Here is a 26,272-nt window from a genome sequence, read left to right as displayed (position 1 = left end):
CGAACCAGTGACCCTTTGCTTCATAGGCCTATGTTCAATCCACTGAGCTATACCAGCCAGGGCTAAAGAGAGAATCTTAAAAGTAGCAAGAGAAAAGCAGGTAGTTATCTACAGGAGAGTTCCCATAAGACTGTCAGCTAATTTCTCAAAAGAAACTTTTCAGGCCAGAAGGGATTGTCAGGAAATATTCAAAGTGGTGCAAATCAGGGACCTATATCCAAGATTGCTCTACCTAGCAAAGATACCATTTATAATGGAAGGGCAAGTAAAGAGCTTCCCAGACAAGAAAAAATTAAAGGAGTTCATCATCACCAAAGCATTATTAAATAAAATGTTAAAGGGATTTATTTAAGAAAAAGCAGATTGAAACTATGAATGATAAAATGGCAGTAAATACATATATATCAACAATTGAATCTAAAAAAACAAGGGAACAAGAACAGAGACAGGATCATGGACACAGAGAACATTTTGATGGTTGACAGATGGAAGGGGGCTCTGGGGGAATGGGTGAAGAGGTGAGGGGATTAAGAAGTACAGAATAGCCATGGGGATGTAAAGTGCAGTATAGGGAATGGAGCAGCCAAAGAACATATGCGCATGACCCATGGACATGAACATGGTGTGGGGACTGCCTGAGGGAGTGGAGGGTGCTCAGTGGAGGGGGGCTGAGGGGGAAAAATTGGGACAACTGTAATAGCATAATCAATAAAATATAATTTTAAAAGATGAAAAATAAATATATGTCAGGCCATGATAAATGTTATGAAGAAAAAGAGGGTAAAAGGAGAGAGAGTGGTGGGGATGAGGGGGCACCCTTTCATCTTGGTGTCCAGAAGAGTCCTTTTGAGAGGAAATGTCATTTAGACAGAGCAGTGCTCTTAAGTCTCCATCCAAGAAGGAGCCAGCCATGTACTTATCTGGGGAAAGAGCATTCCACATAGAGGCAGGTGACAGTGTAGCTGTTCATGGAGCAGGAAGATGGTCAGTTTATAGGTGGAACAGAGTAAGCAAGGGAGAGTGATAGGAGCCAGATCGTGTGGAGCCTTGAAGACTAGGTGAAGGATATGATTTTAAATGTCAGTGAGGAGCTGTTGGGGGTTCTGAGGATAGTTGTGTGACCTGATTTAAAAGTTTAAAAGGTTATTCTGGCTACTGAGCGAATAGACTGAAGAGGGGCATAGTAGAAACAGGGACTCATTTGGGAAGTGTCCCAATAGCTCAGACAACAGAGTGTGGTGATTTGACTGGGATGATGTAATGATCTGTTGCAGATGGGGAGAAGTGGCTGCATCTAGGATGTATTTAAAGGGACAGCCATCAGAACTTACTAACTAGGATACAGGGACAGGGAGAAGGTAAGGAAGACTTCGCAGTATTTGGCTTGCGTATCTCGGCAAAGAGGACCTCTTGGGGTAGTGCAGGATTTTGTGGCAAACTCCAAAATTGTTTTGGATATATTAAATTTGAGGGACCTGAAAACATGCCAACAGAGATACTGGCTAGGCAGTTCAGTAAATGACTGGAGCTTGTGGAAGCTCAGGGCTGGATATAGAAATTTTTGAGTCTTTTCCTATTAAATCACTTTAAATTGGAGGCACTATATGAGATTATGTAGTACGTGCACGGGCAGAGAATACCTGAGGACTAAGGAGACTGAAGGGATGGCCAGAAAAGTGAGAGGAAGTGTTACCTTGATTCCAACACAGAGTGAGGAAGGTTTCACAAAGGAGGGATTGATTGATTGATTGTGTCACGTGTCACTGAAAAGTGATTCTTTGATGTGGAAGAGATTGCCTGCTCTTCAGGAGTTATCCTTAAACATATGCATATATTGTTCTTTACATCTTTTTTTGTTTCCCATTTTGCATTTCTTTTATGAGAGCTGTTTTTTGTGGACTTGCTTTTGCTTTGTCTATGCCATACTTACTTTCTTATGGTTGCAAGCAATAGAAAGCCTATTCAAAATAGCTTATGGCAAAAAGTAGCACGTATTGGCTCACATAACTGAAAAGTCTGGAGTACTCGGACTTCAGACACACCTGGATTCAGGGGGTCACATGCTGGTGTCAGGGCTCTGTTTCTCTTTTTCCATCTCTGGGCTCTCTGTGGCTGCATAACAGGCTACATTGGCCTTGGAATGTTTATCTCAGAGGAAGAGAAGGAAGTTTTCCTTGTTAGCATTTGTATTTCAAATTCCACGCAGAAGCTTCGGCTGACCCTGCTTGGCCTACATGCTTAGACAAGCCAGTGTGAAGGAGGAAGTGGGGTACCACAAATGGCCCGCTCTGGGTCAGGGTCCACTTCTGCTGCTGGGCACAGCTGGGGCTCTGAGATGAGATGAGCAGTCCTGCCTGAACCACATGGGGTGCAGGATGGGTCACGTTATAAAAGGAAGCTCGGCCAAGAAGGCCATATATTCCTTGTATCTGGGATAAAATTGTTATCCAATAGTTTCTAGTATCCAGTGGTACTCCTCGAGACCCAAAGTGCAGGTGTCTACCTTAAGCACACTCAGTATACAATAAAAAAATTAAAAAGTTGATTTGAGGTGGTTTTTCTTTTGCCCTGTCAAGAATCCTTTTAAAAGTATATAAGACATAATACTTACTACAGAAAAATTAGAAAATACAGATAATGAAACTAGCCTAGAGATTATGAGCAAAATTTTGCCTGATATATTATATACAGGTGTGTATATATATAAACCAAGTATATGTATGTTATATATTTTTTAATAAAAATGAGGTCACACTTTTGTAACCTACTATTTGGCTTAATCTCTATGATTAATGTCTTGTCTTGTTATCTGCAACATCATTTAAATGGCTGTTTTGTGTTGTCTGTTATATAGACATTACACTGGTTTCCTAATAGTAGCCATTAAATTATTTCCATTTTTTTCTTAAAATTTTTTAAATGTTTGTTTACTTTTAGGATTATTTCCATGAGTCATACATAGTCTTATGAAATTACTGGCTCTAAGGGTATGTGCTTTCTTTGGGGATTTTGGTTCATGTTGCTAAATTGCATTTCAGAAAGATCACACCAGTTTATATATTCACCAGTGGTATATCAGAATCCCATTTTCATTTATTCCTTTGTATTCTTTGCCAATCTAATCAGCAAAAAGTGATATGTGACTTACTACATTTCTCTGATTATATTGCTAATTAGGTCAAACTGTATTCTGTATGTTTATAAGTCATTAGCATTTCTCTTTTATAAATTGTCTGGTCAGTGTTAAAGTATCAAAAGCCACTGACATTGAATGACAGTCCACACTTGAGTATTGAGTACTTGAGTATCACTTATGTGAACATATGTTCACATAAGTTTTAATTTCCAGGAGCTCTCTGAGTTTTTTGTACACGTGTGCTATCTGTATTTTGCAGCTACTGTTCCAAGACCACCTCGCTTGTGAATGATAGAGCTCTGGATTCTGTTTCCTTTTAGTTTATCTGAAATGTTATGTATTAGTGAAATACAATACCATTATTGGGGAATATGGTTTGAGCCTTAAAAATTGGGCTTGGATATTTTTTACTCAATAGGCAGTTGCTTACAGTATGCAACACAGTGTTTGAATGTCCAGATAGAAACCTTTTCTCAGGACCTCATTAGATGAAAAATTTTACATAAAATTAGTTCATTTTTTTCTCTTGCTCTGTGAAACATTATAAGAAGATCCTTTTTAAATAAAATAAGGAAAGAATAACTAATGCTTTTAAAAGCCTTTCCTAGCAACTTTTTCTACTCTCAAACAATCTAATTTTTCTTTGAGTCTTTAAATTGTAAAGTGTTTATGAAGGCAGAAATTAGTACATTTCGAAGTTTTAATTAAGTAAATTTTGGTAGTATTTATATAAGCTCTAAATACAAACACCTTCCCTTCATCTGTGAGACCAAAATTAGCAGACAATATTGACTCATAGTTGACTTCCATCTTTGTAGAGTGTAATTTGTTGATTATTAAGGTGCAGGTGTGCAGCTGCTAAAAAAGTTTCTAAATTCGTTTGCTGCTTCACTCTGCAGAAGTTGGACATTAAGAGCAGGTGTTTGAACATAACAGTAACCCAATAACTGTGAACTCTCGGCTGTGAATGTGTGGTTTTAGCTGAGGTTTTTGCCGTTGTCTTTGTATAACAAAAAGGTATAAAGTGATGCTTTTGGGGTTATTGTAACACATGTACTAAACAGTCCCAGTGTATTAAGCATGGGATAGATTAGAGGCTGTCTTAGCCTTCTTTTTACAGAAGAACACCAACAGATGTTTTGTCTTTCTTTTCTTTTTATAGCAGAAGAGTTTAAAAAGTAGAGGCATGTTAGTGATGCCACAATAAACTCTTGGCATTTGCAAATTGAACACTTACCATTAGCACTCATGAGCATTTCTGGAGATCCACGTAGTGGTAATTTGCAAATTTTGTTGCAGAGGTTTTACTTCTAACAGAATACTTGTGAGAAGCTAGACAGAATTAAGTATCTATACCATAGTCTACATAGAACTGAATAGCTATGTTTTATTTATTTATTTGATCCTCACCCGGGGATATGTTTATTCATTTTAGAGAGAGGTGGGGGGAAAGGGGAAGAAAGACAGAGAGAGAAAGAAACATCAGTGTGAGAGAGAAACATCGATTGATTGCCTCCTGTACACACCCTGACCGGGGACTGAACCCACAACCTAGGTATGTGCCCTGAATGGGAATTGAACCTGCAGCCTTTTTGATGTATGAGTATGGAACAACGCTCCAACCATCTGAGCCACCTGGCCAGGGCAAGAATCCCTGTATTTTAGATGTCTTCATCTCAGCTTGTGTCATAAAAATTTAATATTAGATGCCAGCAATAGATGTGTATCAGAATTACTTTTCCATAATATGAATGATATTTAAAAATATTTCTCATAATATCTCTTAAAAAAACAAAAACAAAAAAAACAGCTATTGATAGAGCATTTAATTACCAAATAAGGGAATGAATAGCTAAGGTATCAAATGAGTGCTTATGGTAGGATATATAATGTTAAAGTAGTGGGTAGTTTAAAGGCATAAGGCAAGTGTGCATATATAAAGTGATAAAGCTTTGTGTGCTTTGAAATCCTGTCTGTGTGATAGTACTTTGAAAGGATATTTAAGGCACCAAATTAGCATCAGTGTTTGAGGATTACAAATCTACAAGGATTAAAACAATAATACGATAGTAATAGTAGAACCATTTATTGGATGCTTGCTCTTTGTCAAGTTTTCCAAAATAGAGTTCCCTACCCTAGACTATAATAAATTGAAAAACTGTGTTTGATGATACTACTGTATTCACTTTTGATTCCAAATAGTCCAGTAGGTAGCACATTAAGTGAAGTAAATTGTCTGAAGGTGAGTCCATAAACATACTTCCTCAAGTACCATACTAACAATGAATGTTAACTTGCATTGAGCACTCTGTGGCAAGCACGGCGCTATATGCTTTGCATGAATTATCTTTCTTACTCTTTCTAACCACCTGCATTGGTAAGTACCCTGGCACCCTCCAATTTACAGATGAGGAGGCAAAGTAGACAGAGCTTGTGGGACTTGACCACAGCCACACGCATGGCAGGCTCGCTGAGCCAGAGTTGGAACCTAAACACTGGCCTCGAGCCAGTGAACTTCACCTCTGCGTTGTGTTGCGGTTATTTTTGGTAACTGTTTTAAACAGAGAAAGCAGCATATTCCTTGGGGAAAGGCGAGGGATTGAGAAGACAGGCCCTGGGTAAAAACTGTTCCGACAGCACCTGCGGTTGCACGGCCTACCACACCCCGCTGGGGCAGCTGTGTTCATGGGCCGTGCCGCGCTGCTCCAGGTCCAAGTCACAAAAGTCTTCCAGCTTGTCATGAAACAAGTCCCGCTCAGAATGGTCTTTGTCTGACCCATTCCAGGTCACAATGTTGAAAGCATTATAGGCAGCAATTTTGAACAGAAAGATTAAGGGCAGCGATGAGGGTGAGAAACTTGGGTGACGTCATGGCTGGCGCAGTACTTGTTTTTAAAAAAGTCAGTAAATTTTGTAGACCTAAGTTCTGCCCATAAAGTACCATGTTATTAATTTCACTTTATCTGAACCATTCATATTTTCCCCATGCCAAGTAATATGACAACATTTTCTTTTAAATCCTCCTATAGTTGTTAATTAATTCATTTTTATGTGGCTATATGAACATTTGATGTGGACCTCTGGTGGAAGGTATAAAATAGCTTGTTAAGTGATCATGTAATACTTTAGATCTTCTTTTTAACTTTTAAAACTATTTTATTCAGGTTGGTTTGAGTTCCACAAATACAGAATTAAGAGGATTTATAGATCAGAATCTCAGTCCAACAAAAGGTAAGGACAGTTGAATAAAAAATTTTCTGCATTGAGCCAGTTGTATTGCATTTGTTTTATAAAACATGAAGGTACATGCATTATTTTCTGTGTAATAATACATATATACTGTTACCGCGTTGTTATCATACACCAAATAACTTGTATCAGATGAAAATTAGTCACCTCTGAGAGGAGGAGAGAGTGTGTGACTTTTCTCCATCTCTTTCCTAAGAAGTCTCTAAGACCATACTCAATCAGTGACCCTATTACAATGAAAACTAACTAGTTAACTCCTTTTCTTCTTGATTTTCTTGTTTGAGAGTCCTCCTTAGTGGTTTAACTTGTAAGGAACTACAATAGAATGACCGAATGTATTATAATTCCTGTGTCTAATGTATGGCTTACTGGAAGAGTCTTTAGGAAGATTCCTTATATCAGACACTGACCCACCGGTACAGGAACTTATGCAGGAGGTATCTTTCCACAGTATCTTTTGGTATGTAGAGATAACATACTGAAATATTTATGATTGAAATGATATGATGTCTGAGATTGGCTTCAGAATAACACACTGGGGGAAGAAGAGTAAAGTGGGTAGAATTATAGATAAAACAAGTTGTCTATGAGTTGATTCATTGTTTAAGCTGGGTGATAGCCATATGCGATTTCGTTATTTCTATCTCTCTTCCTTTGTATATATTTGAAATTTTCCATTTAAACTGGTAGGAGCAAAATGTATGCCATTACAACACAAAGAGCTATGAGAGAAACATCAGCTTCCTCAAAGTGTTTATGTCTCAGGTGAGCTCTATACTCTGGAGAGAAGGCTAGAGAAATCTGTATTTCAGTATAAAAATGTATGATTTAATTTGATGATCTGTACAATTATTGAGTTTAAATATCAATTTTGAAGCAATTAAAGAGATATTCAGTATGTCAAGCATTGATACTTCTCAGTTTTTTCCCAAATGTTTTACTGTGGTAAAGTACATGTACCATAAAATTTCCCACTTTAACCATTACTCCGTAGATGGCTGGTGGCGTGAGGACACTCGTGCTGTGCAACCATCGTCACCATTTATCTCCATAATTCTTCGTCTTGCACAACTAAACTCTTCCCAAGACACAACTCCACATTTCCCCTCTTGTCAGCCCCTGCAAACTGCCATTCCACTTTCTGCCTTTGTGATTTTGACTATTCTAAGTAGCTTGTATAAGCAGAATCATACAGTACGTGTCTTTTTGTGACTGGCTTATTTCACTTAGCGTACAACCTCAAGGTTCACCCATGTGGTAGCATGTGTCAGAATTTCCTTCCTTTTCAAGGCTGAATACTATTCCATTGTACATATATACTGCAGTGGGCAAATGCAGGTATACAGTTGTACATATGGAAAGTGATACAATAATCAATAAATAATAACACAAGAGGAAACTCTTTTTTTTGTACTCACAACTATAAACCTACGTTTGTCCACCCTGTATAATAGTCTACACCTTATCCACAGCGTGTTTTGTTACCCATGGTCAACCACAGTCTGAAAATATTAAATGGAAAATTCTAGAAACAAACACTTCGTAAGTTTTTAATTGTGTGCTGTTCTGAGTAAGACGATGAAATTTCATGCTGCCCCATGCAGACGTGAATCATCCCTTGTCCAGCGTGTCCACGCTGTAGGTGCTCCCCACCCTTCAGTCACTTAGTAGCCACCTGGATTATTGGATCAGCTATCAGTGTGGCCGTGCTTGTGTTCATGTAACCCTTATTTTATTTAATAATGGCACAAAGCACAAGAGTAGTGATGATGGCAATCCAGGTGTGCCAAAGAGAAGCCACAAAATACTTCCTTTAAGTGAAAGGGTGTGTACAATATCTATAGGAAGAAAATTAGTTGCACGAAGGGTTCAGTACTGTGCACAAGTACACACAGGGTTCAGGCATTCATCGGGGGCTTGGAACATATCCCCCTTGGGTAAGGGGGGACTACTATACCACATTCTGCTTACCCATTCATCCATTGGTGGACACATGGGGTGCTTTTTTGTTGTAGTTCTTGTGAATAATGCTGTTGTGAAGATGGAAGTACAGCTGTCTCCTCCTTACGGCACAGGGAATGTAGCAACAGTGTTGCAATAGCTGCATGTGGTGTCACACTGGTACCGCACTTAAACCAGGGTGATTGGTTCGTGGGTTATATAAATGCCTACTTACTGTGTTGTACATCTGAAACTAATAGAGTGCTGTCAACAGTAATTAAGAAATAAAATAATATTTTAAAATATGTATCTCCTCAAGACCCTGTTTTTAAAAATTCAAGAGCCTGCTTTTTATTCTTTTGGGTATATACTTAGAAGTGGAATTGGTGGCAATTGTTTTTACTATTTTGAGGAATTGCCATTCCCATTTCCACAGCAGCTGCACCATTTTACATTCCCACCAACAGTGCTCAGGTCCTCCAATTTCTCCACATCCTCGCCAACACTTGTTACTTTCTTTTTAACAGTGATCTCTTAATGGGAGTCAGGTGGTATCCCAGTGTGGTTTTGATTTGCATTTCCCTAATGATTAGTGATGTTGAGCATCTTTTCATGTGTTTATTGGTCATTTGTGCATCATCTTTGGAGAAATGTCTGCTGAAGTGCTTTATATGCTTCTTAGTTTTTTTTTTCCACATTGTGGCATGAATAGAACATTTATAGAACATTTGTTAACATTTGTTAATAGAACATTGATAACATTTATAGGATGCACTAGGGCTAACCAAATGAGGTGGCTTAAGGTCAGAGGTAAGCTAGCCAGGAGCTCCAGCTGCCCCAAGGCTGAGGGGATCGGTATCTTAGTAACCCATAGCCTCTTCACAGCACAGAGTGGGAAATCTCTGCTCTAATGAATTGTACTACTCAGGTCTGGAGACGGAGCTGGGAACCGTGAGCTCCCTAGATGTGGAAAACTCTGCTGCTGACTGGTGGGACAGAGATAATGGAGTAGTGCAGTGATCTTGAAAATAAGGAGGGAGGGGATACTGAGTCATGAAAGGGAAGGGTGGCACAGGAAAAGGCCTTCGAAAGATAGACGACAGAGGAAGAGAGTGAGGGATGAGGTGAGGCAGATCGTCTTTGATGGTACGTGAGGCATCCGAAGGGAAGAAAGACAGTCATGAAGATCAGCCATGAATGTATGTTAATAACACCAGGGAGGCTTAGTTACAGGTAAAACCTCCTCAGTTTGTTTAACTTGATAGAACAAATGGAGAAGATGGGGACAATCTATTATGAGGCAAAAACTAAAGAAATCAGGTTTAGAAACAGCTATTTGTTTAAAAACAAAGGTGTTCCTCTTCCTTGAGCTGTTGGCTGGTGGCAGCAAAAAGAACTCCAAGTTAAGTAAACCTATAGGATTTAGAAAAGTGTCTTCTTTTAATAATTTTTTAAATTGTTGAAATTCAGTTAATATTTATTATAGGCCTAAGGTGAGAATTGTATTGGAAATAAGGTGTAGAAAAGTGTAGAAGAGTATTTTACTTAATTGAAATGATGATATAACAATATTATAGAAAAATTTGAAAAGTAGTAAAAAAAATTGTTATCATCTGACATAACTTTTTTTCTTTATTATTTGTTATCTATTACTGATATACTTATGCTTTATAGTTACAAAGCTAATATACATATAATTTTCCCCTGATTTTTGACCAAGTACAGAAAAATGCTTATATTGACGGTCTTCATAAATAGCATTTTTAGAGTTTCATACTATTTCATTGTGTTTTTATGAATCATAATTCATTAATCATTTCCCATTTTCTTATTGCTGGATATTTAAGTCTTTTTTGGTTGGTTTTATATATGGTGTGTATATATTTACATATATATAAACACGTACGTAGACATCCATATCATTATATAGCTGGGACACTGGACAAAACAATTAATAATTTTAGTCAGCTAAGTTTTTGTTTCTCTTAATTTATTTTTTTAATATACTCAGTACAGTTACTAGGTCATTCCCTTGCTTAAAACCTTTCTAACAGCTTCCTATTTAAATTAAGATAAAATCCCAAACTCCTTACCTACAAAATCCTGCGTTATGTCCCTACACGTGACTTCATCCTTATTTCTGCTTGTGGGTGCTTGTCTTTGTACCCATTATACTTCAGCCACACTGGTGTTTCTTTTGGGAAGTTTGCCGTATCTATGAGGAGATTAAAAAATATTGGCTTCTTTTGGCCATGGAATCAAGCTTTTAAGAGTCTGCATTAGGGAAATCATCTTAAATATAAAAAGATTAACCATATATATATATGTTTTTGGTTTTCAGCATCGGACTGTGATGTGCATGGGTGTGGTTTTCTTTGTGTTTATTCTGCTTGGGGCTCACTGAACTTCTAAAGTTACATCTTTCACCAAATTTAAGAAAGTTTTGGCTATTAAATTTGCAAATTTTTTTTTCTACAGGAGGTTCCCCCTTTGTAACTTCAGTTGTGTGTATGTTACATCTTTTGGACTTGCTCTGTGAGTCCTCAGGTTTTGTTCATTTTTTTTCTCCCAACTTTTTTTCTCTGTGTTCTTCACACTGGAAATTTTCTGTTAATCTACGCTTTAGTTGACTTACTTTTTTCTGTTGGCATCATTCTGCTGTTAATTCTAGCCAATGAATTTTTAATTTCAGATACTGAAATATTCAGTTCTAGAATTTTTATTTTGTTTTACTGAGAATTTCTGTCTTTTTGTTCATTATGAAACTATTTTACTTTACATTCTTAAAATACAGTTATAATAGCTGCTTTAAAATTCTTCTCTGTTAGTTCCAACATCTGAGTCATTACAGGGTCAAATTCATTGATTGCCTTTCACCTTGAGAATAGGTCATCTATTTTTCATATGTCAAGTAATTCAGATATACAAGGCCTGTCCAGAAAGTATCCAGCCGTGTACTATGAAAAATAGAGACATTTGTTGAAAAAGATACAAGATGCAAGAAACACTGTACATAGGACCATGATGCCTCAGTCCCCTTCAAAGTAGGCACCTTGGGACCTCACTCAGTTCTCCCAGTCGCCATCAGCTGCCTCATCGTGTTTTCCTGAATCTCATCAATGGTCTGAAATCTCTTCCCTTTTGAAGGTGATTTTAGTTTTGGAAAAAGCCAGAAGTCACAGGGTACCAAATCTGGGCTGTAGGGGAGCTGAGTTACCTGGGTGATTTGACGTTTTGCCTAAAACCTCTGTATGAGACATGGTGTGTGAGCAGGTGTGTTGTCACGATGAAGCTGTCAATCACCAGTTGCCCGTAACTGCAGCCTTCTGAATCATCTGAATAGTTTTCTCAGGAATTTTCAAGTTTAATGCAAAATTTGATGTGGATTCATTGCTCTACTTGCTCAGTCATTTTGAATGCAACAGCCACACAGTCCACATGCTCACTCACAGGTATCTACCGTCCCCACTGACTAGTACAGCGAAGTCGTCATTGTGCACACATGCACATTCCAGTCCACTCTCCTTGGCTGCCAGGGTACACTGATGTACCACAAACCGTTCTCATTATATTAACAATGGCTGGACTTTTTCCGGACAGACTTCATATCCAGTAAATTGTGAATGTGTTGTAAAGACTCTGGGTTTGTTTGTATTCTCCCAAGAGTGTTGTTCTTTTTGTTTTAGTGGGCACTTAGCTTCACTGGACTCTGCACATTCTGTCTTCCCGGTGGTGGAATGGCACCGCGGGTGATGCTTAGCTGTGATACTTGGTGCCCCATTCATGAGTGCTTCAGAAGTCAAAGATTTAGACAGAATTTATATACAGAATTGGGGGTTTCCTCTGTCTGGGCCTCTCCTTCTCCCAGTTTCTCTCCTTTTCTGTAGTTATCTTTATCCCAAACTCTGTTATCTGGTTCTTTAAGCCAGTAAGGTTGTAGGTTTTTCCTGTGGGAGTTTTAGCACCCTGCACAGCACAGACTGGTGCCTTCCCTCTAGCTAAAAGCCATGGAAAATGGGAAACTCTTCTGGCCAAACAAGTGTGACTCTGTTGGTCCCTCTCTTGCTTTGAGATAGTTATTTTTTAGTTTTATATCCAGAATTTAGTTTTTATCTACTAAACAGCTGGTTCAATAGGAGCTAGATGGTTATAACAGGAGCAGAACTAGACAGTAATTAAAAATATATTTATTGTGCCGTGGCTGGTGTGACTCAGTGTATTGAGTGCTAGCCCACAAACCAAAGGGTCACTGGTTCAATTCCCAGTCAGGGCACACACCTGGGTTGTGGACCAGGTCCCCAGTTAGGGGTGCGCAAGAGGCAACCACACATTGATGTTTGTCTCCCTCTCTTCCCCTCTCTCTAAAAATACATAAATAAAATATTTAAAATGTATATATATATTTATTTATTTATTGTTGTACCACTTATCAGTAACAAATAAAGGTATTGTCTCACAGTGAGGGAATGGATAAGTAATTTATAGTATTTTAACTCAATGCAGAATCATATAGCTATTAAAATATTTGGATATAGCTTATAATAGAGGGGAACTGTTTGAAGTTTAAGGCAAGTGAGAAAACAAAGTATAGAAGTTCACTAGTAGTATGATAGTGTCCCAGAATAGCCAAAACAATCTTAAAAAAGGAGAAAAAAGTTGGAGGACATATTTGCTGTTTTCAAAAGTTATTATAAAGCTATTGTTATAAAGACTGTGTGATACTGCCATAAGGAAAAAGAGAAAGATTGATGGAATAGTATTGAAAGTCGAAAAATAAACCCTCACATCTTCATGGCCAATTGTTTTTTGGCAAGGGTGCCAGGACAATTCACTGGGAGCAGAATAGTCTTTTCAATAACTGGTGCTGGGACAACTGGGCATCCACATGGACAGCAGCAGGCTGGATCCCCATCTCTCCCTATAGAGAAATTAGCTCAAATTGGATCAAAGACCAAAATGCAAGAACTAAAACTATGGAACTCTTAGAATAAAGCATAGCCATAAATCTTTGATAATTTCTTAGATAAGGTACCAAAAGTATAGTAATAAAAGCAGGAATAAATTGGGCTTTATCAAAATGAACGACTTTGGTGCTTCAGAGAACACTGCGTCAGTCAGTTTGAGCCGCCATAAAAAAAACGCCACAGGCTGGGTGGCTTAAACAACAGAACTTTATTTCTCACTCTTCTTGGGGCTGGGAAGTCTAGGAAGACTCGGGGCACGGGAAGTCTTCTTGCCGTGTCCTCACGTAAAGGAGAGAGTGTGACAGCAAGCTCTCTAGTTCTTACAAGGGCATGCAACCCATCGTGAGGCCCCACCCTCACAGCCTCATCTAACCCTGGTTACTGCCAAAGGCCCCTCTTCAGGTACCATTGCATTGGTGGTTGGGGCTGCAACTTAAGAATTTTGGGGGGACATGAACATTCAGTTTATAACACACACTGTCAAGAAAGTGAAAAGAAAAAAGATAAATGCCCACTTTAAAATAAGGCAAAGAATTTGAACAGACATTTCTCCAAAGAATATATACAAATGATTGATATGCCCATGAAAAGATGTCAACATTATTGGTAATTATGGAAATGCAAATCAAAACCTTAATGAGATACCACTTCACCCATTAGGCTTGCTAGAAAAAAACGACAGATGATAACAAGTGTTGGAGAGGATATGAAGATTCAGAACCTTCATATATTGCTAGTTGAAATGTAAATGTTTCAGCTGCGTTGGTAAACATTATGGCTTTTTCTCACAGTTACACACAGAGCTGCTATATGACCCAGCAATTCCACTCCTAGGACTACCCAAGAGAATTGAAAACATGTCCACCCCAAAACTTGTACATGAATGTTTCCAGCCAAAAACTGGAAGCAACCCAAATGTCCATCACTGGAAGAATGGATAAGCAAGATGCGGTCTGTCTATGCAATGGAATATTAGTCAGCAATAAAAAGGAATGAAGTACTGATACCTGCTATACCGTGGATGAACCTTGAAAGCATGCAGAGTAAAAGAAACCAGGCACAGAAGGCCAAATATTGTTTGATTCCTTTTATATGGAATGTCCAGAACAGTGAGTGGTTGCTGAGGATGGGGCTGGCAGTGGGGACACACAATAGGGAATGACTGCCAATAGCTACCATTTCTTTTATCATAGTAAAATATACATGTTTATCATTTTAACCAATTGTAAGTGGTTATCCATTGTATTCAATCGAAGGGCATTAATGCATTCACAGTGTTGTGTAATATAGCCTTCACTACTCTTTATACTCGATGCTTTGCATCGTCCCCAACAAAAACTTTGTGCTCAGCAACAATTTCTCCCCTCTGCTCAGCCCCCAGTACCTCCTGACTGCCTGCTCTAGGTACCTCATGTGAGTGGAATCATACAATATTTATCATTTTGTGCCTATCTTGTTTCACTAAGCATAATGTTTTCAAGGTCTATCAATATTATAACATACAACAAAGTTCCATTCTTTTTTTCCTACTAAATAATATTCCATTCTATCATTCTATTTATATACCAGTTAGGGTTATCCATTCATCCACTGATGAATAGTTGAGTTATTTTTACCTTTTGGCTATTGTAATAATGCTACTGTGAACATTGATGTTATACATAGAGTACATAGAGCCATCTGAGTTCCTGGTCTGTTTTTTTTTTTTTTTTAATTATAGCCATTAGATGTGAAATGATATCTCATTGTGGTTTTGATTTGCATTTCCCTAATGACTAGTAATGTTGAGCATCTTTTCATGTGCTCATTGGCCATTTGCATATCTTTTTTGGAGAAATGTCTATTCAAGTCCTTTGCTCATTTTTCAGTTGGATTGGTGGTTTTTAGGAATTGAGTTTTATGAACTTTTTACATATTCTAGATACTAATTCCTACCTCCCATTTAGCTGGTTGTCTTTTCACTTTCTTGATAGTGTCCTTTGATGTGCAGAAGTTTTTTATTCTGATGAAGGCCAGTTAAACTTTTTTGTCATTGGGCTTTTGGTATCACATCTACTAAACAGTTACCAAGTTCAGTGTCATGAAGATTTTCATCTAGATTTTCTCCTAAGGATTTTATAGTTTTAAGTCTTCAGTTTAGGTCTTTGATACTTCTTGAGTTAATTTTTGTAAGGTAAATTGGAAGGCATATGGGTGTCCAGTTTTTTCATCACTATTTGTTGAAAGACTGTTCTTTTCCCATTGAATGGTTTTGGCACCCTGGTCAAAAATCAGTTGTCCACATATGTGGGGCTAATTCTGGGATTTTTATTCTATCCCGTTGGTCTATATGTCTATATTTTAGCGCCACAATGCTTTCAATACTACTTTGGTGGTAAGTTTCAAAGTTGAGAACCCTGAGTTCTCCAACTTTATTCTTCTTTTTCAAGATCTTTTGGCTGTTTAGGACTCCTTGCAAATCCACATGAATTTGAGGATCAGCTTTTCCATTTCTGTGAAAATGAAACAGAATTTTAATGGAGATTTCATTGAGTCTGTAGATCACTTAAGTTTAATTGACATTTAACAATGCTAAGTCTTCCTATTCATGAACGTAATCTATTTATTTAGGTCTTCTTTAACTTTACCATTTCTTTTTGAGGTAATCAGAATATTCTAGAAATAGTGGTGTGGTTATACTTTGTGAATATACTGGAAACTACTGAATTGTACACTGTAAAAGGTGAATATTTGGGTATGTGAATGATACCTTGATTAAAAACAAAACAAAAATCAAACCCCCTTTCTTCACCTCAATCTCTACTTCCAGCTCTGATCTGTTCTCATCCTGCATTATCAGACTTCTTGGAAGGAGCTGTACACTCGCCCTCTCATTCTAACTTGCATTCCGTCTGCTGCCCGGTGTAATCTGGCTTTTGACTGCATTGATCCACTGAAACTGCTCTTGGTCTTCGTCTTTCATCAGCTTTTGACACTGTTAATGTGCCCTTTAAAAAAAAAAACCTTTAAATTTTAGAATAATTGCCCTGGCTGCTGTGGCTCAGCGGATTGGGTGCTGGCCTGTGAACCAAAGGGTTGCCAGCTTGATTCCCAGTCAGAACACATGCCTGGGTTGCAGGCCAGGTCCCCAGTGCAGGGCAGGTCCCCAGTGCACGGCACACGAGAGGCAACCACACATTGATGTTTCTCTCCCTCTCTTTTTCTCTCCCTCCTCCTCTCTCCAAAAATAAATAAAGTTTTTTTAAAAATTGTAGAATAATTTTAGGTTTACAGAAAAATTACAAAGATAGTAAAGAGTTTTCATAAACCCCTCACTTAATTTCTCCTACTATTAACGTTCTATATTAGTCTAGCACAGTTTTTATAATAAATGAGCCAATATTAATACATTATAATCAACAGAAGTCGGTTCTTTATTTAGAGTTCCTTAGTTTGTAGCTAATGTCCTTCTCTGTCGCAGGATCTCATGCAGGATGCGACATCACATTTCATGAGCATGCACCCTTAGTCTCCCTTTGGCTGTGACACTGCCTCAGACTTACTCTGGTTTTGATAATTTGACAGTTTTGAGGCATAATGGTCAGGGATTTTGTAGAATACCCCTCCAGTTGGGATTTTTCTGATGTTTATCTCATGGTTAGATTGGGCTTAAGGTTTTTGAGAGAAAGACTGCAGATAAAAAGTGCCATTTTGCCCTGGCTGGTGTGGCTCAGTGGATTGAGTGCAGCCCAGTGAATCAAAGGATTGTTGGTTCGATTCCCAGTCTAGGGCACATGCCTGGGTTGCAGGTCAGGTCCCCAGTTGGGGGCACATGAGAGGCAACCACACATTGATGTTTCTCTCCCTCTCTTTCTCCATCCCTTCCCCTCTGTCTAAAAATAAATAAATATATTTTTTTAAAGTGCCATTTGTATCACAGCCCATCAAGGCTGCACACTGTCAACATGACTTACCATTATTGAGATGAACCTTGATCACTCAGCTGAGGTAGGGTTTATCCTGCTTCTCTGTGGTAAAGTGACTCCTTATCCTCCTCCCCCGCCCCCCCCCCCCCCCCCCGCCCCCCGTCCATACCATAGTCTTTGGAAGGAAGTTGTTATGTGGGACCTGCATTTGAGGAGTGGAGAGTTCCATCTACCTCCTTGAATTCTTCTGCATCCTAGATTTGCCTTGTCTGCATTCATTCATTCAATATCAGTGTGGACTTATAGATATTCAGTTTATGCTCTGAGTTAAAGTTCAATATTACATTATGTTGTTGTTGTTGTTGTTGCTTAAACTGTTACAACAATGGCCATTGGGAGCTTTGGTTTTCTGTGTACCCTTTAACATATCCCCCTCACAGTGGGGTTGTTTATCATTTTCTTTCTTTTTATCACTAAGAGATGCTCCAGGTTCATTCTGTGTATTTCATGCCCTCTCCACTGTTTCCCAAAAAGTCCTGATTCCTTTTAATGGAGAAAGTTATTGGAAACCAAGATCTTGGTGCTACGTGAGCTCATTGCTACTGGGATGATGTCTTTTGAATTACTGTTTTTCTTTGTGTCTGTGATACCACACTTTTAAGTCTTAAAGCAGAGCAACTCAGCTGTTAAGAAAAAGGGCTGTGGAGGGGTAGGGTGTAATCTTGGTTTGCATTTCTTATACCCAACCAAATGGGTGAAACTGAGTGAGTTTATCTCTCTAATCCAAAATGTCCACATCTATAATGATGCCAATAATAAGCTACTCACTTATAATATATATAGAAGTCAGAGGCTGTCTTATTTATCATTCTGTCTCTAGGACAGGTATTTCAAAGTATCTGTCCCATAGTGTCTGTCTCAAACTAGGAACCTTATTGAAAGAATGTTTGTCCTTCTTTCTGTCTATAATAAGAGTGTGTAAGGATTAAATGGCTTAGTGTTTATAAATCACTTAGTATAACACCTAGCACATAGTAAGCATCATTGCTCTTTTTCTTGTTAATATTTTCATCTTCCTTTTTTTGGCTGTTCCCTCTCACTTGACTCTCCTAGCTATTTGTCTTCTAAATGTTAGTATTTCGTGGAGTTTTTGTCTTAGATTTTCTTCTCACCTTGTACATTCTCCCCAGGCAGTTTCATCTATTCATATTAATTTAGTTATCATTTACTTCATATGTGGATAATTCTCAAATCTCTATCTGTGGTCCAAACCTTTTGTCTTGAGTTTTTGCATATCCAGCCGCTTACTGGACATCTTCATTTGAATAACCTACATGCATCTCAGACTCAGTCTGGTCAGAATTAAAGTGATTATTTTACCCTCTCAAAAATATGCTCTCCCCTTTTCCTTACTATACCCAATAGCAGTACCATCCACCCTTTGCTCAAACCAGAAACTGAGGCATCTGCCATCTTTGATTCGTTTTTCTTTCCCTCTACTTCCAATCAAGTCAGCGAAAAGGCTTGTTTCTCCCACTGCTTAAATCTCTCAACCCTCCCCACCATTTTCCCTGTTTCCATTACTGTCTTAGATCAGACTACTAGAAAACCATTGTCTGGATCACGGCAGCTGTTTCATGTACTTCCAAATTTATTTCTTTCTATTTTATTTACCATATTATAGCTACATACCTTTTTCTCAAATACAAATCTGAATAAGTCTTTTCATGCTAAAACAAAACAAAACAAAACCAAACCACATTTAGCAGTTCCTTATTGCTCTTAAGATAGAGTCCAAACTCCAGTTTAAAAGATCCTTCATGTTGTGGTTCTTGCTTTCACTTTAGCCTTATCTCAGACCCTGTGCCTCTGGCATGCTGAGCCGAGCCACATTTTCTCTCTCTCTCCCTCCCTCTCTCTCTGCCTCTCTCTCTGTGCTCTTCTTTGTGCCTGGAATGTCATGCCTCCCAGACACCGTCCTCCACTCCAACCCTGATGTGCACATTTTCGCCTGCCCAATTTCTGTTCATTTCTTGCATCTATGTTTAGGTCTTATTTCTGCTCAACCTGTAAGCCTCTGGTATCTCTACTTACTTCTGTTGTGGAATATGTCACACTGTACTGTAAGTACTGTTTGCTTATTGGTCCCCTCCTGCCTCCATGAAGTCAGAGACTTTGTCTTATTCATCATTGTTTCTCTAAGACAGGTATTTCAAAGTATTTGTCCCATATTATCTGTCCCATATTTGGAACTTTGTTGATAGATATTTCTTTCTATCTACAATTCCTTCGACCACTGGGCAAATTTCGATTTACTCATTAAGATCCAGCTGACCATGAGTTCCACTGTACCTCTTTGTTATGGTGCTATCTTCGTTTTAACCTTTGGACCCTGTACCTACTGTTATTGTCCTGATCACATTATATTGTATTTCTTTATACAGTCATCCCTTTATTTTAGTAGACTGTGAGCTCCTTGAAGGCAGGGTCCTTTTTCATGTTTTTGTCCTCTAACTCTAGCTGGATGTCTAACACATGCTCAGTAAATACTGAACTGCAGAGGCTTGTTTGGCCATAACATTCCCAGACTTTTAATCAAAATGTGTATTTGTCTAGCCTTTGAGAAGCATGTAAAGAAGGAACTTATCTTCAGTGCCTTTGAAAACAAAGTATTAAGGTATTCAGTAAAGGTTTCTGAGCTTTTTGTCTTCAGACATATATCTTAAGAGTTGGAGGTTTAAAAGTTTTCTTCCTTTAATTAAGAGAAGAAAATCCTGGAGATGATTATTCAATCATAACCAAGGGAGTAGTAGAGAATTTAGAAGCAGTTGAGTATTTACATATCCTTGTCATAAATCATGTAATTGTGCTTTATTAAGAAAAATGTAAGATAAAAAAATGCTGTAACCGAGGGCTTTATTATGTGTGGTGTGGAAAGTTCAGCAGGACCCTTGGTCAAGACCAGGGTTCCTCAGTTGTCCAAGAGGCACGTGCTGTTGGGCGGGCTGTGCCTTCGGGTATCTCTTGCAGGTGAAAAGAAGCCGTGTGTGCCTGCAAGCTGTGTGCAGTCTTCTGGGAAGCTGCCTGGTCAGCAGCTGTTGGAAGGGTTGCCCTTCGGGATGAATTTGCTGGTGTCCTTGAGGGTACAGGAGGTCTGCTGAGCAGCTTCCACTTCTTCCCTTATATCCCCATCCACGCAGTTCCGCTTTGACAATTCATTCATTGCTTGCACTTCAGATGTAAAATATGCATATATTATACTGACTGCCAGTTCCGCATTATCCAAGAGATTTCAATAGCCTCCAGCTATGAAAATTACAACCTATTAAAATGAATTCAGCAACTCCAAAGAGGGTGTATCATTGAATAATCAGTTGTTCCTCCTGTGGAGGGAGAACTGATGGGGAAGATGAGAGAATGCCGTGAGGGGGGAAAAAAGGAACAAAAACTCTTGTCAAGAGGATACAGTTGCAACCCAGAAAACGTTGTTTTGGAACTAAAAATACATTCAGAATTTTTAAGTCTAAGACAGATTGAAAGTAAGAAATTGCCGAAGATGAACTGAGAGCAAAACAGTATTGATATCAAATAAAACATGCTAAAAACCTCAAGGCATCCAAGGCACGCAGGAGCAGTGTATGGTGATAAAAGGGACCATCAAGCCAACAATCCAATTTTAGAAAATGGGCAAAACTTATGAATAAACAGTTCACAGCAGAAGAAATACTGATAGTTCTTACACAAATGAAAAGGTGCTCTACCTCATTCACAAACATGTACCTTGCCGTTTTGCACTTGGTAAGACTGGCAAGTGTGGAGGCGTTGGGTAAAACACTCCGAAGGGTGCAGCGTAACGTGTGTGCTGTCTCGTCCTGCTGGCGGGAACGGCACAGCCGGCCGTCCTGGCGAGCCATGTCACCGTGTTCATTGATTTAGCGTTCACATTTCCTATGACGCAGCAATCCCAATTGTAGGGATGTATTTTATTGATGTGCTTATAAATTTGGGAGATAAAGTTTAATCTTTCCAGTATTGCCTGTAATAGCAAAATATTTGAAACTATAAATCCATTGGTATGATCTGGTTAGATAGTGTTCAATACATGTAATGGAGCACTATGCAGATGTAAAATTGGGTATGCACAAATATGGAGTGCATAAAGACACATTAAGTTAATAAAAGTTCAGCATATGCTGAGTATATAACTCTCTTTAAAAACAAGTGAAGAATACACGTACCATATGATTTCACTTACATGTGTGATCTAAAGAACAAAATAAACAAAACAGAAGCAGACTCATAGAGAAGAAAATGGGTGGTTTCCAAATGGGAAAAGGATTGAGGGACTGGATGAAAAAAGGTGAAGGGATTAAGAAGTACAAACAGGTAGTTACAAAATAGTCACAGGGATGTAAAGTACAGCGTGGGGAATTACAGTCAGTAGTGTCGTGATAACTGTGTGGTGCCAGGTGGGTACTAGAGTTACTGGGGCATCACTTCACAAATTACATAAATGTTTAACCACTGTGCTGCATATTTGAGACTAATATATAATTGAATGTCAACTGTAATGGAAAAATAAAATAAATTTTAACAAAGAAGTTAGGGATAATGTCACATATATATAGACATAACAAGAACAAATAATATTTTTTAAGGTACACAAAGACTATTGGCGTTCATTATCTGGTGGTAGAGAAACAGTATCTTCCACAGAGAAGTTTTTAGCTTTAATGAAGTTCAACTACCAGTTTTTTCTTTTATGGGTAATGTTTTTAGTGTTGTATCGAAAAAGGCAAACCTAAGGTCATTTAGATTTTCTATTTTTCTTCTAGGAGTTTTGCAGTTTGCATTTAGTTCTGTGATCCATTTTTTTTTAATCCTCACTCAAGGATGTATCTATTGATTCCAGAGAGAAAGGAAGGGAGAAAGAGAGAAATTTCACTGCGAGAGAAACATCAGTCAGTTGCCTTCCGCATGTACCCCAACTGGGACCAAACCTGTAGCCTAGGCATGTGCCTGACTGGTAATCAAAACGTCAACCTTTTATTTGTAGGATGATGCTCCAGCCGACTGAGCCACACTGGCCAGGGCAGGTCTGTGATCCATTCTGAGTTAATTTTGTGACAGGTGTAAGGTCTGTGTCCAGATTGATTTACTGGCTGATTTCTGCATGTGGATGTCTATTTGTTCCAGCCATCGTTTGTTGGAAAGACTTTCCTTTCTCCGAGTTGCCTTTGCTCCTTTGTAAAGTCGAGTTGCATATATTTGTGTAGGTCTGTCTCTGGGCTCTCCATTCCATCAACCTGTTTTCCTTTGCTTTTGCTGCTACCACACTGTGGATTTGTAGTGAGTTAGTGAGTCTTGAAGTTGGGCCATATCAGTCCTCCAACTTTTCTTCAGGATTGCTTTGGCTATTCTGAGTTTTTTCCCTTTCCGTAAAAATTTTAAAATCCCTTTGTTGACATCCACAAAATAATTTGATGGGATTTTGATGGAGATTGCATTGACTCTGTACCTCAACTTGGGAATGACAGACATCCTGACAGGAAGTGTTCTGTGGACAAGGTGGTAGGGACAGAAGGAATTCAGAGTTCTACCGAAAGTGTCGCTGAAATGGCTCCCATAGGACATTTCTGCATTATTATGTGATAACTTGGCATGCTTGCTGAGAAAAAGTTTAAAAGAAGCTGAAAAAGTGAAAGAGTAGGGAGTTGGTGTTAGAGATTATTTCAGTGTTCAAAATCTTAAAAATACAGTGGCTTATAAATTTAGAGTTGTACACTTAATTAAAAAGGCTGCTAACGTTAGCCCATAGTCATTTTCCCACCCTGGATTTTGCTTTACATATTTGTCCTAAAATATCTAGTAGGCTTTTGTTTTATTTTATATTACTTTGAATAGTAGGTATAACATTTTTTTGGCATCTTTCTAAATCCGAGGTCATCTTAGGGTGAGTTTGGCCTCTCTTACTGTGCTAGGCTTAGTGAGAGATTATATTTAAATAAACATAGTGAATGGTTCTGGCTTTGCCTTTTGGACCTCGGTTTGGTTTCAGGTTATTTAAAAATAGCTTAGTGACTTGAACATAGACAGCTACCCCCTTCTACAAACAGTGTCATTGACCTGTTCGTTCCAGTAGCTTGCTTGCTTTTCCTGAAGAACCTGTGCCATCGGATCCTCTCTCCTCCTGTGTTTATCTGTTCATCTACAAGATGCTTTATGTAGATAACAGTGTTTAGTTTACCACATTAAATAATTAAATACTGGAATTAAATAAGAATTGCTGTATAGAAATAAAATTTAAGGAATTCCTGATTTAAAACCAAAAATAAAGGAAAAATTAATGTGTTTTAAAATAGGCCGTAGTTACCACATCTCTTGCCTTCCTGTTAACTGCTTTCACAATTTATACTGTGGTTAGGCAGAATGATGTAACTTGGCTGTACAGTTTGATTGCGTGTTATAGATTTATAAATAGTCTTGACGATGCAGTATGTTTTACCTAGAGCCACAATGAGATGGCTTCCCCCCCATTTTTAATATACATTGTTATTCTCTATTCTCATTCATCTAAATTACTTTATTACAAAGAGTATGACACGATGATACCTATTTCAACAGCTGTTGAGAGAACCAGTTACTTCTTCTTGGGAAAGGTCGATACACGGATAACAGTTCTTTGTGGAGAGAAGGAGACCTGCAATCTTGTTTCTGTGTTATTTCAAAACTCATTTTCAGTGAATCAGCTTGGGACTCAGTTGGCAAAGCAGAATACTGTTGAGATTACAAGTCTGTTTTTATGTAATTTATTTGCTTAGTATTTTGAAATGGAATTTATCTAATTGTCTGTTTTTATGTTCTATACCCATGTGGCCTATCTCTTCTTACTCTTGATAACTATTGGTACTGGTTAATTTCAAACCCACAGCACCAGAGAAGATAATTTTGTTTGTCTTTTGAAATTTAGTTCTAAAATCAACCTCTTAAATGTTCTCTTTTTTAATTTCTTTATTTAAATTTGTCACGTCATGAGCAACATAAAATTTGCATAAGTTGCCAAATCCGTAAGCAAAATGTCTAAAAACATGCCATAAAGCTGTTTAACAGCTTTATTGCCAAAACAATGCTTTTAAAATCAAATGTAGCAATTTAAATCACAGCTGTTTATTATTCAGGAGAGATTAAATTGTCCATTCTCGTATTTAATGTGGTTTCTCCTCTTCTTTTTTAAAAGGATTTTATTTATTTATTTTTAGAGAGAGGGGAAGGGAGGGAGAAAACGAGGGAGAGAAACATCAGTGTGTGGTTGCCTTTTCTGTGCCCTGTACTGGGGACCTGGCCTGTAACCGAGGCATGTGCCCTGACTGGGAATCGAACTGGCGACCCTTTGGTTCACAGACTGGCTTTCAATCTACTGAGTCGCACCAGCCAGAGCTCTCCTCTTTATAAAATACATAGTAAGTAAAAATTAAAATGGTAGCTAAAACAGTTTTTAAAAACTGTCTTTAAAAATTACTAAATAGAAAACTATTAAAAGTTGCTAAAATTTTGCTAACTATAGGTCTTTAGGAGTTTTTTTTATTCACACTAATGAAAATACATTGTGGTTTGCTTCATGTTGTAAAATAAGTTTGATATATTTGAAAAGGCATAGGTTTAGGAACTATAGAAGCACAGGTTCAAATTTAGCTTTGCTATTTACTAGGTCTACAATTTGTAACAGAAAATTTATGTTACTAAAGGTCTCTTTGTCTGATGTTCACATTTGTGTTATGGAGATAATAACACCTACCTCATAGAGATTATGTTTTCTCACTTAACCCTCACTTGTAAAGCTTTATGCATAAAACTTAGCATGTTGTTGACATTAAAAATAAATTTTAAATAAGAGAACCACTTATTTTACCAGCAAAATGGATTTATTCAGAATAATTAGAGGAATTGCAATTCAGGAAAAGCAAATGATGGCTGACCACAAGCAAGTCCAAAGGACAGAGGAGAGGACAAAAGAACTTACTTTCTAGAGGGGAAAGAGAGGACTTCGGGAGGGGCTGTGTGGAAGATCAGGGTGTTTACAGCTTTTCCTTGTCTGAATGCAGCAGTTTCTCATTGGGCAGGCTGTAACCCAGAGCCCAACCCTGACGGGCAGCCAGCTGAAGAGGTTCTGGTAAGGACTGGGGGAGGTGGAGGTCTTTGGTTGGACACGGAAAAATTCCTCCTTCCAGTGTGGGGTGCCCTCTTATTTGTGAGGGCTCACCCTCACAATGTGAGAGCTCGCCCTTCATGGCTTCCTGACCCCATTTTAAATAAAATTTTCTTTATCCTTTTTGTTGTTTTTTCAAATCATTGTCTTCATTTATAGCTATAGTTTATCTTCTACCGACTTTAATGCAATAACATTGGCTCCTGTAATTCGAAAAATTAGGCATCTCTCCTAAGGAACTAAATTTTGACATATCATTAATAAAGACAAAGACAGAGATATTTATTGTAGCATGATTTATAAACAGCAAAAAAGTAGCTTCTGCACAGAAGTGTACTGCCAGGTGATTTTAAAGTAAATTGTGCATGTGTATGTGAGAGCTAATTTTGTACTCAAATTTTGCTTATGAAAGGAGACTCTCTATATTTCAAATATAGAGAATGCTTAATACACAATAATTATTTTATTTAGGGATGTTTTGATATCACTTAACAGCTCAAATTTAGGTAAAGTTGTATGATATGTTCTTAACTGTGTGAAATTTATTATAGAAAAAATTAGGAAGTATGTCAAGTTACAGGTATCTGTAGAAGATGAGGTTATGTGTGACTGGTACTCTATATTCTTTTCTGTATTTTGTAATGTATTTATAATGGGGTTTCGCTTTTATAATGAATGTCCATGCCATATATTTATATATATGTAGATCTCAAGTTTTAGTTGAAGTAGAGGAAAGTACACATAACAGCGTACAGCTCAGCAAAGGTTCACAAACCAGCACTCATGTCTAGAGGCAAAGTATTACCAGCACCCCAGAAGTTTGCCTTGTGCACCCTTTCAAGGGTAACTGCTATCTTGACTTCCAACAGCA

The 26,272-nt window shown here is 38.1% G+C and overlaps 1 protein-coding gene across 4 annotated transcripts in view; it reads left to right on the top strand.

Annotated features, from left to right (window-relative positions):
* Nucleotides 1-26,272, top strand: part of TFDP2 (transcription factor Dp-2) — a 132,756-nt gene that overhangs the window by 16,028 nt on the left and 90,456 nt on the right. For 3 of the 4 annotated variants that reach the window (XM_036030740.1, XM_028518273.2, XM_028518272.2), the window contains exon 3: nucleotides 6,301-6,367. The exons of the other annotated variant lie outside the window; for it this stretch is intronic. In XM_036030740.1, coding sequence (XP_035886633.1) covers nucleotides 6,301-6,367 — 67 coding nt within the window. The remainder of the gene's footprint in view (nucleotides 1-6,300; nucleotides 6,368-26,272) is intronic. 4 annotated transcript variants of the gene reach the window in all.

The sequence above is a fragment of the Phyllostomus discolor genome, chromosome 7, assembly GCF_004126475.2.
Source record: "Phyllostomus discolor isolate MPI-MPIP mPhyDis1 chromosome 7, mPhyDis1.pri.v3, whole genome shotgun sequence".
Lineage (NCBI taxonomy): Eukaryota > Metazoa > Chordata > Mammalia > Chiroptera > Phyllostomidae > Phyllostomus > Phyllostomus discolor.
The sequence above is the reverse complement of the archived record's forward strand: the minus strand, read 5'-3'. Positions and strand labels throughout refer to the sequence as shown.